Genomic DNA, 12,959 nt, shown 5'->3' on the forward strand with positions numbered 1-12,959 from the left:
TTCTGCTCCCCAGTTTGCTTAGAAAGTTTAGGGAAAGTTTGTTCCCCCAGCAGCTGTTGCGCCATTTTTCGGTTAAATTAAGATACAAACATTTTCACTTGAAGAAGACAACCCTGTTCTAACATGTAACATTAGGTTCAATGTTTATTTTTAGTTTTTTGTTGTTATATTAAACTCTTTTTTAAAAATGTGATCAAACACTACCACTCTAGTACTCTGTTCTTTAGTAGCCTTATTTTTTAACAAGTACTTTTTTCTTCTTTTTTTTTTACAGTTTCCAGGGGAATTTTTTAGATGTCTCCCTTTTTCCTTCTTGAGTAAAAATATCCTGAAGTGCTGCTACTCTTACTCGAGTACTGACCGAAGGAATGTAGAAATAAATGCAACATATTGAGCAAACATTGAATCACCCTTTATTTCATTTAAACAACCATTTTCTTGCATGTGAAAACAATTCAAGTTTTAACTTGGAACATCATTGGCTTCATTAAATGTAACTCAGTTCAATTCAGTATATTTATGCCATTTCAGTTCAATCACACATAAATTCAGATTGATCCTAGTTATTAAACAGTACAGTAAACTTAATTCAAAGTAGTTTAAAAAGTTTCTATCTAACAAAACCCAGCTGATTGTACTGAGTCATTGATTTGCAGCATTCATTCCTTTATTGCTTAAACTATGACATTGCTATAAGCATTAACTTTAAAATACAGATATTTATTTTTATTTTGTTTTACCCTCTATTATTTTTAAACATGCTTCCATTTAGACTTCAAGATGCAGAAGACAAATGGGTCAACAACAACACTAGACTCAGTGTGCGTGCTGCATCAGCAGGAAACACGATAAATTGATTAAAATAATAAATTCAAATTTTATCTGAAGTCATTTAGAGATTATTTATAGATTAACATTTATATATGTGCATTCTTGTTATTTATTAATTTTTTTTACACTCAGTTACATTGAATTATCTCATCTCATCACTGCTGGTCAGGTGTAAATCAGGAAAAAAAAACCCTCAGGTTATCAGAAACCTCTTCCCTTTGTGCTTCCAGGATCAGAGCAAAAACAATTAGTACCGTTTAGTTTCTATTCTCTCCAGCTCTGGAACAAACTGACCTCACTGATGTTTGGCCGCCAGATTGGTCAGGAATCCCCTGTGCCTCGTAGGCAGGTTTTCAGGTAACATAACCGATGTTTGCCATTGTTTTTGGTAATATGTACAGTATGCGTGTATGAATGGTTATTTTTTTTTTAGAAAGTGCTACATGGTAAAGTCTTTTTTCTGTTTCCCAGCTTATGAAAAGGTTCATTGTGAAGTCTGAACAACTGGACTAACATCTGTTTTTCACAAACAGCAGGAGGCTAAATTATACAAAATATAACTATATGTTCACTGTTCTCTACTGAAACTCTGACTCAGAACATAGATAACAGCATCGTGGCCTGATGCTGATGAGTCGGCATTCTGGCAAAAATATTCTAATCTCAACCTTAAAATCACACCAATAAAAGAAAAAAATGAACTATAAGATTTGAGGTTGGCCACGCTGTGTTGACATCCTGCAGGAAGTGACACATCGTCATGAGACAACAGGACAATCTGGACTCAGTTATCGCCGTCTGACACAAATAAAGGAATTCTCATGGTTGCAGCGAAAATCACCGACGTAATCTCGTCCTGTGATAAAACGTGCAAAAAAACAAAAAAAGAAAGAGGAAGATGATGAAAAAATTGTAGCACACTTTCCAGTGACAGATACTTTACTTGTAATTTCTAATTAAGCATTTCTTTATTTAGTGAATTAGTAATTCACAGCATGCAAAATAAAATCACATCTTCTGTTATTCTGACTGCATCTAGTTATAACTTCTCACCTTGGACGTTTATCTCCATGCAGTCCTCGTTTCCCTCAAAGTTGTTGGGCTCTCCAGGGCCCCATGGGGTAAAGTCAAACTTTTCACCTCTGCTCCAAAGCCAAGTGCCTTCCTAACACAATCAATTTAAACATCAGTGTAAGAGCAAAACCTGCACAGACCACCCTACCTAGTGGTTGTTCAACGTCCTAGCGCCAAAACATTTAAGACCTGATCTTCTAAAGGTTTGCGTGTACAAAAACAGGGGCAAAGTTGGTAGCAGGTGCAAACCTAATCTACAAACAACACGCGAAGAAAACGCAAAATACTGGGAGGCGGAGGAGCTGCACCTAAAACCTCTACAGCTTTGTTTTGTTGGACTACATTGCATAGCTATCTAAATTAAATGTTTTCTTATTCTTATGTAATTATATTATACTTCTGCTCTCCAGGATGACAGCCAGCATGCAAAATCCTGATTTAAGGAGAAGCACTTTGCATGTGCAATCTGTAGATCGTATGCAACAGGGCAAGTGCTATTTTCTATTTTTATTTCACTCAAGCAGTTTAGCACTCCTTATTTGTAGATCAGGCCAAATAAGGAGAAGAGAAAGATGTAGTGTCACATATAAAGAGTTTAAAGAAACTCCCACCTTAACGCCATCGTGGCCTCCAACCCAAGTTCTTTTATGTGATCCTGCTGATTTAAAGATGACTCTCCTCAGAAAGGCGTACTGATGTCGGTTTTGGAGGGTGGCCAAATTTCCATGGTTGGAAATGCAGTGGAGCTGAAGAGAAAGATGAGATGGAAATCAACAAAACCGTCACCACCACGTCGCTTTTGTCTGTGTGCCTGCATCTGTAACTTCCAGCCAGAAGGAAACTACTTTATTCAGTCAGATTTTGTAGATGATGGCTTAATTTTATAAACTATAAAGTTATTAAATGTCTTTAATTCAACTGTTGCAAGTAGATCCCTGACAGTCTGGCATTTTGGTGAAACTGGAACCAGGAAGACAAGCCTCTAACACAGAGGTCTGAGCTGCATGTTGACACTGCAGTCAGTAATCGCAGGCTGCACAATGAATCATTAGAGTTGGTTGCCCTTTCCAGGAATTCACAATTTACTAGTCTTACAGTTGGCTGAACATGAGTGTCATTTTTTAACAAATCAGATTGAAACCTATTCATTTATTAATACTATATGAACTATATTGTCAAAGGTATCAGGTCTTCCCTCCAGTTCTCCACACTCATCTCCATTCTCATCTCCTCTGTGGCCACAAGAGGATAAAATCCAGCATCTATGTGTGCAGACTGCTCTTACAAACAGTTGTACATGAACAGGTCTCTATCAGGAGTCTGGTGAAAGCTCATCATTACTAAATATTACTCAATTAACTCTTAGCAAAAATATGGACCAGATGTTTTACCAGGTGTACAGTCACACAGTGAGGTCGGTTGTAGCTCTGAATGGCTTCAGAGCTCAAAACTTTGTCTGGATTTCTGTGAAGCTTAAAAAGCAGTTCACAGAGAGCTTGATGGGATGGGTTTCCATGACCAGGCAGGTCCACCCCAGTCTGTCATCCCATTGTAATGCCTGGCACCACTGGAGTCTAACCAGTGGAAAGTTGTTTTCTGATTAATGATTGACTGGGCCCCTGGTTAAGAATAAAGTTTATCACAGAGAAGATTGTGGTGAAGGTAACTTGGCCATTTGTCTGCATCTACTTTTGTGGAAACCATTTGGAAATGATCCCTTCTGTACTACAATGATCCATAAAGACACGGAGAAGCAAGTTTGGCTTTAAAGAACGTTAATGGCCTACACAAAGTCCTGACCTCAATCTGATGGAATGGGATTAATTAGCGTTAGAGACTCTGAGATAGTCCTTGATCATCAGTCTTTGACTTCACATACAAGTTCAGCTTAAAAAAAATATAGATATTATGAAAAAGTTCTATATTTTTGTCCCTCGCCTCAGAAAGGTAGACAGTCATTACACACTGGAGTGAAATATTTCAAGTTTTTATTTCTTGTAATTCTGATTATTATGGCTTACAGATGTAGAAACCCAAAAATCTCTCAAAACAATTTAATTTTGTAAAAAAAAGTTCTAGAAGATTCATGGAAAGTAGATAAGCAACAAGGGCAACTGTAGCCTTGGGAGGATTGTCAAGCTAAATTCATTCATGCATCTGATTAGTGCGTCCAGGGCCAATACACACAGACGGACCCTCCACGTGGGCCACAGGTCTCACATTGTGTCAAGCCACTCATGAACCAGGCATGTCAGAAGAGTCTTACATGGGTGAAAGAGAAAAACAAACTAAACTGGTCAATGCTGGTTCAAAGTCCTATTTTCAGATGAAGGGAAAAAGGTTTTCATATCATTTAGAAATCCAGGTCCCAGAAGGAGGACTGGAGAGGTTCAGGGTCCACGTTGCCTGAAGTCCAGTGTGACGTTTCCATGGTCACTGACGGTTTGGGTGCTCTGTCATCTGCTGGTTCGTGTCTACTGGGTTTTCTGAAGCCCACAGTCAGTGCAGCATCTAGCAGGACATTCTAGAGCACTGCTGACCAGCTCCCTCTGCTGTCATTACTCCTCATTGCATTGACGACAAAGCGTGCTGGTTTAATTTTACAGCAGAACTGGTACCGGCCCAAACTGCTAGAGGCAACAAAAGCTGGTTTAGTGACCATGACGTCGATTGGCCAGCAGCCCCCCCTGACCTTACACAGAAACTCTGGGCTGTTGTGACGAGAGAAATGAGACAGAGCCCAAACACAACAAGGCAAATGACCTTCAGCTGCACCAGAACCACAGGCTGATGGCGTCTATGCCATGGCACACGGATGCTGCCATTCTTGCAAAAGGAGACAGTGAATCTTGGGTTTTATTATCTGTAAGCCAAAAGCATCAAAATCACAAATATAGGAGATAAGATGTCCTTAAGAACTTACTCCTAAATCTGGTAAACAACCTTTCCAAAAGGTGTTGAAAATGCAAAGGCATGTACGCCATGAAAGCTTTTCTGTTAAAAAGGAGTATTACCAAGTGGCCCAATGTACCATATGATGTAGTAAAGACTGCACAGATTGTTTAACTTCAGACTGAAATTCTCTACTGTGTGCCAACTCAGAGAACATTTTCTTAATAAGATCTTGGTCACTCCCTCACCTAGCATTACCTGTACTCTATGATCAACACCTGGAATCCATCAAAACTCCCAGAACTGATGAGGTTGGTTGTTTTATAGCTCTTATTTAGCCTAAGAGTAAGGAAATAAAAAATAATAATGCATGTGCTGTACCTCAGCTTGAATCCACGTCAGTTCAGTGTCGTCATAAAGGTAACAGTCGCCTCGATACCGAGTCCAACCGGCAGGGCACTTTTTATAGGCAGCTGCTAGCAAACATGGAAACTAATATGAACGGTGATACAACACAGCAGCCTGATCACATCATCGAAAGTCAAACCTGGAGCTGTGGCAGAAGAAAACATCCACAGAAAGGAACAATTATTGAATCCTGCGACTTTGCAAGTTCTCATGGAGGAGTCTGAAATGTTCATCTTAGGTGCATGAACACTGTGAGACACATAATCTAAATAAATTATCCAGAAATCACAATGTTTGATTATTTTTAATGATTTATTTGTGTGTTACTGCTGCCAGTAAGTATTTGAACACCTGTGAAAATGAATGTTAATCTTTGGTGCAGCAGCCTTTGTTTGCCATTACAGAGGTCAATCGTTTCCTGTAGTTTTCCCCCAGGTTTGCACTGCAGCAGGGGTTTTGGCCCATTCCTCCACACAGAGCTTCTCTAAACCAGCCAGGTTTCCAGGCTGTCGCTGAGAAACAGAGTTTGAGCTCCTCCAGAGATTTAGGCCACTCCAGAACCTTGATATGCTTCTTACGGAGCCACTCCTGGGTTGTCCTGGCTTTGTGCTTCGAGTCATTGTCATGTTGACCCATCTTTAATGTTCTAGCTGAGGGAAGGAGGTTGTTCCCCTATATCTCGCAATACATGGCCCCAATCATCCTCTCCTCAATACAGTGCAGCTGTCCAGTCCCATGTGCAGAAAAACACTCCCAAAGCAGGATGCTTCCACCCCCATGCTTCAGAGTAGGGATGGTGTTTTTGGGAGGGAACTGCTCATTCTTCGTCCTCCACAGGAGTCTTTATGCAGCTAACGACCTTCTAATTTAGAACAACAAGTGGAGGTGGACTTTTTATAGGCAGACTATCAGAATTTTTGCTGATTGGCAGGTGTTCAAATACTTATTTGCAGCAGTAACAGACAAATAAATTATTTAAAAATCATATATTGTGTTGCCCTGCGACAGACTGGCGACCTGTCCAGGGTGACCCCGCCTCTCGCCCGGAACGATAGCTGGAGATAAACACCAGCACCTCCTGACCCCACTAAGGGACAAGGGTGTTAGAAAATGGATGGATGGATGGATGGATGGATGGATGGATGTTGTGATTTCCAAATGTTTTTATTTAGATCATGTGTCTCACAGTGGACATGCACCTAAGATGAACATTTCAGACCCCTCCATGATTTCTAAGTGGGGAGTTCAAATACTTATTTTTCTTCACCTTCTTCATCATCAAGCCAGGTCTGGGGTTCGAAACGTCAAACTCCGTCCGTCTCTCTCAAAGGTTCCCTTTTTTAGTTCTCAGTGTCAGCAGTAGGGAAAGATAGACTAGATGATTGATTTTACTTATTTGATTATTTCTGCTACTGAATTAAGCTGTACTGACCCTTGCAAAACTGCCTTACTAATAAAATATTTAGCATAAAGAAAATCTAAAAGATGTTGTGGACATTCAGTTAATGAGTCACCTTAAAGTTCTTTGATGGTTGTAAAATAGCTCTGATGTTTGATTCTGGAGAGGAAGAAGTGGAAAATGTTTTTAGGTTGCTGGTAGCCCAAATGTAAAAAACATCATCCTTGGGACTCGCCTGAGTCACTAAAACCTACCTGGTTCAATAACAAATGCAAGTTGTAAAATAGAGAACGAGCGACCGTTAACAGGTGTGCTCTGTGAAACTAGTTGGCTGTAGGCTGCTCAGTCTGGCTAATTCACAGAGGGAAGAAGGTTGGGACACCTGGATGTAGGCCGTCAAAAATCAGGTGAATCGTTTCTCGAAACCAGCTTAAACAGAGTTTACTTCAGTTCTGGACAGGGTAAATCCCAGCAGATTTAGGAAACTCAATTAACCCGTTAGAAGGAGAGCTGGTAGCACATCTCCCCTCTCAGAAGAGGAAGCAGAGAGTGAGAGAGTAGAGACAGAAAGGAGGGGGGGGGGGGGGGGTTGCGCAACAACAATATATTAATTTATATACATGGATTTATTTATTTACTTATGTAGTAAAGCTTTTATCAGTATTCTGTGTGTACTCTGGTAGTCAAGCAATATTTCATTGACTAGTTCCCTGTTGTGTCTTTGTGTAATGACAGTCGGGTCTAAGCCACCCAACAAGCTAGTTCATATTCCTGTGTTGCCACGATTAAAATCTGAATTAATTATTTGGCATCATTTAAACAATATCAAGTGTCCCAAAGGAAAATACCGTCACCAGATCAGCACAACTGAGCCGGCAGTACTTGTGCTGTTCTCACATCAGAATGCAGGCAAACAAATAACTATCAAGTTTCACATTAGAGTGAACTTAGTAAACAGTACCAGCTATAAATGCAGTTTTATGAAAATTCACTATTTAAAATGATGGAAGCACAAACCTGGACCTGAAGCTGTGTCCGGTGGACCTGGTCCACGTGACTGAGGACGTTTTTAAAAGATATAAAGACATATTTATTACAGGGGATCAAAATATGAATGTGAAAAGTTAGTGTATGTAGCACATTTAATGAAAGTTAACTTTACTTACAGCAACTCCAATCCCAAATCCACAAAGGAGCAAAGTGTGGAGTAGAACCGAGTCCATCTTTGCAAGTTAGCGTTTAAATCCTTTAATATGAGACTCTGTTAAATCATTCAAACATGTTTCAATTCATAAGGAGATTGTTTACAAGGTAAAGGTATATTTTAACACTAGACTGGTCAATTCTTTGCTACTACAAAATACTTTTTTATTTTCTATTGTTAAAGTCCAAGAATTCAGATTTTACCTTGAGGTGAGAAAGTTGGTCTAGCCTTCACTGGAAACAGTGTCTGTTTACTGCATGAACACGGAGCTTATAAAGGTTGTTTTCCCTCATGTGGGTCGGTCAGTCATTCACTGCTGATGGGTCAGCAATTAAAAAAACCAATGTGGCAAAAAAAAAAGATAGAACCAGTATGGTACAGTCACCCTGCCCAGTCAGGAGGAGGGAACCTCACCTGAAGTCATTTCTCCACATCCCTCCAGTTTTCTTATTCTTATTATTTACTTATTTTGTTGAGTAGTCCTTGTTTTGTGGCCATAAGGTTTTTAAATGACTCATAAAGAAAAAAACACACACAAAAAAAACAATGCAAAGCAGTGATACATGATAGGAAGAACGATCTGATCCCAAAGTCAGGCTGTTTCTCTCCATCAGGACATTGTTTCCTTGGAGAACCAGCGGAACAGACTGTTCACTTTAGAGAGAATGTTCAGGAAGAGAATGTTCTTCCTGAACATTCTCTCTGAAGTGAACATTCTCTTGGTCTTCAAGTGTTCTGAAGACTGAGAGTTTGATTATGTGGGATTTATCCTGAGCTCTGCTGAAAATGCATCGTCCTCCTTGTCCTCTCATACATTCCAGTGTTGGTCACCAGCTGGTTTGTGTCTTTGACCCTGGCGTCTCCTGTTCTCCTTTATCTGCTTCCCATCTAAAGTCCAGTGTCGCTTCCTCACAGAACCATTCATGATCATGGAGGACAGCAAAAGTGAGAGGTTTGTGAAACAATTTGAGCTTTTTAAAAAATGTCCTAATATGATTTTTTATATTCCAATTTTAACGCTCAATGTTATTGTTTTCTTGGTACGAGAGACAAAGCAAATTTTCTGATTGTTGATTTGATGACATGATCTGGATCGGTTTAAGAAGTTTTATCAGTTTTTATTAAAATCTACGCCAGCACTGCTGGGAGGACAAGAGAGCTTTTCTTTTAGGAAGGTGTAGAAGTTGTGAGGTACTGGTTTAAAATCTCCAACCAGTTCTGGTGGCTCTGCGTACAGATCTGTTTTAAAGCCTAAGGAAACATCCCAGGCCTTTTTCATTGAAAACAGCTATGAAATTAATACATATCTAAAATATTTAACAGTTCATTTACATAATCTAAAAAGTTGCTTTCACACTTTGTTACAGAATCTGATTTGTAAGTTGTCAGAAAAAGTGTCGTTTTGCTTCTAATTTAGCCGTGTGCTAATACATTATGCATGTGTTGTTTTCTGCATTTTCTATCAGGAAGAAAATATGTGAAGGTCTCAGATTTTCTCAGAGTTTGTTTTAAAATGTCTCGTTACAGAAGCACCGGACTGCTGCAGAAACTGTTCCTTTCGAGCGCCGGCCGTCCTTGTCCTGTTCTCACACGAGCTGTGATGGTGTCATCTTTGGAAGACGCAGATATCTTATCATTTATGTTTGTGTGTCACAAATAAACACATGATGCTTCTTCACAACATCACCTGCTTTCTTTTGTAATGTCAGACTTATAACCACACACACACACACACCAGAAGAAAACTGGAATATAGGGATACCACTAAAATAATAATAAGTTTTATTTGAAGGCGAATTTCAAAGCACTCAAAACTAGGAAACAACAGAAGCCATATATCAATATATCCATCACAATTACAGGAAGAAATTATAGTAAGAAATGAGTTTTTAGGTTAGATTTGAATGAAGACAGTGAATCAGACTTATGGATGAACTGTGGAAGAGATCCAGAGACGAGGGGCGGAGCAGGAGAAGACTCTGGACCCCCTGGTTGTCATGTGAACAGGAGGTTTGACAAGAGAGATGGATGAGGAGGAGCAGAAACATCTGGCAGGTGTGTAATAAAGGTTAGCGAGGTACAGAGGTGCCAAGTTATGGAGCGTTTCAAAGGTGTGGAGGAGGATGTTGAAGTGGATGCTGTGATTTAAGGGTAACCAGTGAAGATGTTTAAGGACAGGGATCATGTTCTGGTGATCGCCGACTTTAATTGTGAAGCTACTTTATCTAGATAAGGTAGACTTGGTGTCAACAAAGTGCTGACTCCAGCCTTGGTCCACTCCGTCTGAAGCGCCACCAAATTCTTAAATGGGTTTTGCTTGGTGATCCTCTCAGAGCTCTGATCATCCTCTGTTGATGAAGCACCGTTTCTTATCACACTTTTTTTCTTTCACTCAACTTCCTATGAATATGTTTGGGTTCAGTTCTGCCCAGACTAAGAGTTAATCTAAAAGCTCAAGAGCCCATTGCAGACATTTTGAGTTAATTGATGTGAGGATTTGGGTTTTCTGTGTTCATTTAGGGTTCTGTGTTCACCTGAGTCTCCGTGTTGTCCCGGCTACCCCTTGATTGATCCCAGCTGTGTCCTGTTTCCTTGATTACTCCTTGTGTATTTAATCCCACCTGTGTTTCCTTGTTATTCTGTTGTGTCACATCTTTGCCTTTATGCCAGTTGCTACCAGCGTTTGAGCTCCTTGCATCTGTTGATGATGATTAGATCATCACTTCAACCTGGGTCCACTGCGTCCACCTCACCACCGCAATTCATGACAATTAGCTGGTTAGAGGTATTACAGGAGTTAACAACTCTAAACTTTTCACTAAATTTCCCGAGACACTGAATTGTGGGTTTTTATTGTCTATAAGCCACAATCATCAGAATTACAAGACATAAATGCTTTAAATACTTCTCTCTATGTGAATGAATCCATAGAATATATGAGTTTCACTTTCCGGCCTAAGTGTTGCATTTTCTTACACCTTGACCCCGTTGGGGTCTGGATGGGTGCTGGTGCCTGCTGTCGGCGGGCGAGAGGTGGGGTCACCCTGGACAGGAAGCCAGTCTGCAGTGATTGGTGGATTTATTTTTGGCTTCCATTCTGCACTCAGTAATCACTGATCACTCTGACTGCCGTGTTTATATCAGTCACGTGACCAAAGTGATTGACACAAGGAAATAGTGTTTTCTTTTGTTAAAACTGCAGCAAAAGTGTCATTTGGATAAAACACCAGAACATACATGTTTACATCTACAAACTCTAATAAATAAGCGTTTAGAATACAAAATCAATCAATTTATCTTCTATCGATGTGTTTGGGATTTTCGGTTTCAGGTGAGAATTGAACCGTGACCTTGAAACTTCTTATGGTTTTATGACAACAGTTGGCAAACAATTTGTCACATTACAGCCATCTTCAGGATCAAAGGCCAAAAAAATATAAACATTTTCTTGTCCTTTATACCTAACTGCAATATTTTATATCCTTTAGTTTTTGGTTCTTCCTGTTTTAAGCAACACAGTTTAGGGCAGGGGTGTCAAACTCCAGTCCTCGAGGGCCGCTGTCCTGCAACTTTTAGATGTGCCTCTGCTGCACCACACCTGAATGGAATAATTAGGTCATTAGCAAGGCTCTGGAGAACTGATCTACACAAGGAGGAGGCAATTAACCCTCCTGTTATGTTCGTTTCTAGGGTACAGCAAAAATGTTCGTGGGTCAATTTGACCCGGGGAGTGTTTAATCATGCAATAGTGTCAGAAACCAAAAAATTCCTCCAAAACATTTTTGTATCTGATTATTAACTCCAATACTAACCATTTCAATCAATATTTGTGCAATGATGTTTTATTATTTCTCAGAAATTAAGGATCAATGACGACAACCTGCTCATTTACTCATTTGGACATAAAAAATGGAATTTAGATTTTTAATGTCCACTGAAAAAAAACTAGACACAAAAAAACAATAATTTCCTTGAAGTTGACCTTTGGTAAATTATTTTATATTATACTTTTTTTTTTTTACCAAAGGGTGATCTTTATAATTGAACTTGAGACACACATACTGTTCTGGGTCAAATTGACCCGCTGATTAAAATCAATATAAATGAGTCATGCAGAGAGTATTTATGTTTTTCTCCACTTCTGCTGAGTGTCACTCAGAGTGGGTGGAGTTTGTCCACAGGAACAGAAAAGATTCCCGTCAAAGGTTGTGTGAACACCTGCTTTCTCGCAGTTTCCTAGTGAAGTAAAGAGAATAGTGAGAAAGTGGGCTTGTGTGTGTGTGGTTGCGTGTGTGTGTGTGTGAGTGTGTGTGTGGTGAAATATGGTTCATAACTGCAAGGAAACATATAGAATTGGACATTTTAAAATCTTTTTTTGCACTTTAACCTGACTGCCGGGTCAAATTGACCCGAACAGTATCGATGTAAAAAGTAGACCTAGGGTTTGGTACAAATGTGTAAAATGAATACATTTTCAACTTATGTCTAGAGTGCACCTATTAAGACAAATAGAAACGGTTTCATGCAAAAAAAATGCTTCTATTTTTTTTTTTTTAATTTGTAAATTTTAAAACGGGTCAATTTGACCCGGAACATAACAGGAGGGTTAAGTCATTTCATTCCAGTGTTTTGTACCTGTGGCACATCTAAAAACTGCAGGACAGCGGCCCTTGAGGACTGGAGTTTGACACCCCTGGTTTAGGGCTTCATTCGTGCCAGTTTCCTATTTATAAATCTGGAAACATAAGTACTCTGCAGATTTGACAGTGAGTGTGGAAATAAAGTTTGTTTTCCAGTTCTCTTTTATGCTTGATGTCACACAGCTTTATGTTAACTCACAGATGCAGCAAAACAGCATGTGTTTGTACTGTTTACATAAAAAAGAAAATCCAAATAAAACCATTACCTACTATTTTATTTTTGGACTTAAAGACTCAATGTCCCATCGTATGGAATCTCTAAAGGTGCGCACCAGATAATTTCTGGTGCAAGAATTTTTAAGTAAATTTTTTTAATCTCTCCAGTCGTGTTATAATGACAGCAATAATCAGAGATCCAATTTTGGTTTCCCGACTTCAGATGCGGCCAGCCGTAACCCTAATGTTTGTTTGTTTCATTATAATAAATTCACACTATCATTGCAGCAGCAAT

General features: G+C 39.4%; 1 protein-coding gene across 2 annotated transcripts; it reads right to left on the minus strand.

Moving 5' to 3' along the window:
* Positions 1-390: 390 nt before the first annotated feature.
* LOC102223730 (galactose-specific lectin nattectin-like) lies at positions 391-8,075 on the minus strand. Of its 2 annotated transcripts, none has more exons than XM_023330611.1 (7): positions 8,012-8,075; positions 7,771-7,865; positions 7,622-7,661; positions 5,179-5,270; positions 2,517-2,651; positions 1,885-1,996; positions 391-1,687 (listed from the first exon to the last, which is right to left on the minus strand). In XM_023330611.1, the coding sequence occupies exons 2-7, from the start codon at positions 7,825-7,827 to the stop codon at positions 1,620-1,622; spliced, it is 504 nt and encodes a 167-aa protein (XP_023186379.1). In that variant the 5' UTR covers positions 7,828-7,865; positions 8,012-8,075; the 3' UTR covers positions 391-1,619. The 2 variants fall into 2 exon arrangements, with proteins under 2 accessions (XP_023186379.1, XP_023186385.1); XM_023330617.1 differs by having other exon boundaries at positions 7,771-7,850; positions 8,012-8,063.
* Between the last annotated feature and the right edge of the window lie 4,884 nt (positions 8,076-12,959).

The sequence above is a fragment of the Xiphophorus maculatus genome, chromosome 1, assembly GCF_002775205.1.
Source record: "Xiphophorus maculatus strain JP 163 A chromosome 1, X_maculatus-5.0-male, whole genome shotgun sequence".
Lineage (NCBI taxonomy): Eukaryota > Metazoa > Chordata > Actinopteri > Cyprinodontiformes > Poeciliidae > Xiphophorus > Xiphophorus maculatus.

Bases quoted from the DNA above. Each gene is read 5' to 3' on its own strand.
- LOC102223730 (XM_023330611.1), bottom strand. From the start codon at position 7,827: ATGGACTCGGTTCTACTCCACACTTTGCTCCTTTGTGGATTTGGGATT. The intron at 2,652-5,178 runs GTACAGCACATG...CTTTCTCTTCAG, and splicing joins TGACGTGGATTCAAGCTGAG to CTCCACTGCATTTCCAACCA. The intron at 1,688-1,884 runs GTGAGAAGTTAT...GTTTTATCACAG, and splicing joins CATGGAGATAAACGTCCAAG to GACGAGATTACGTCGGTGAT.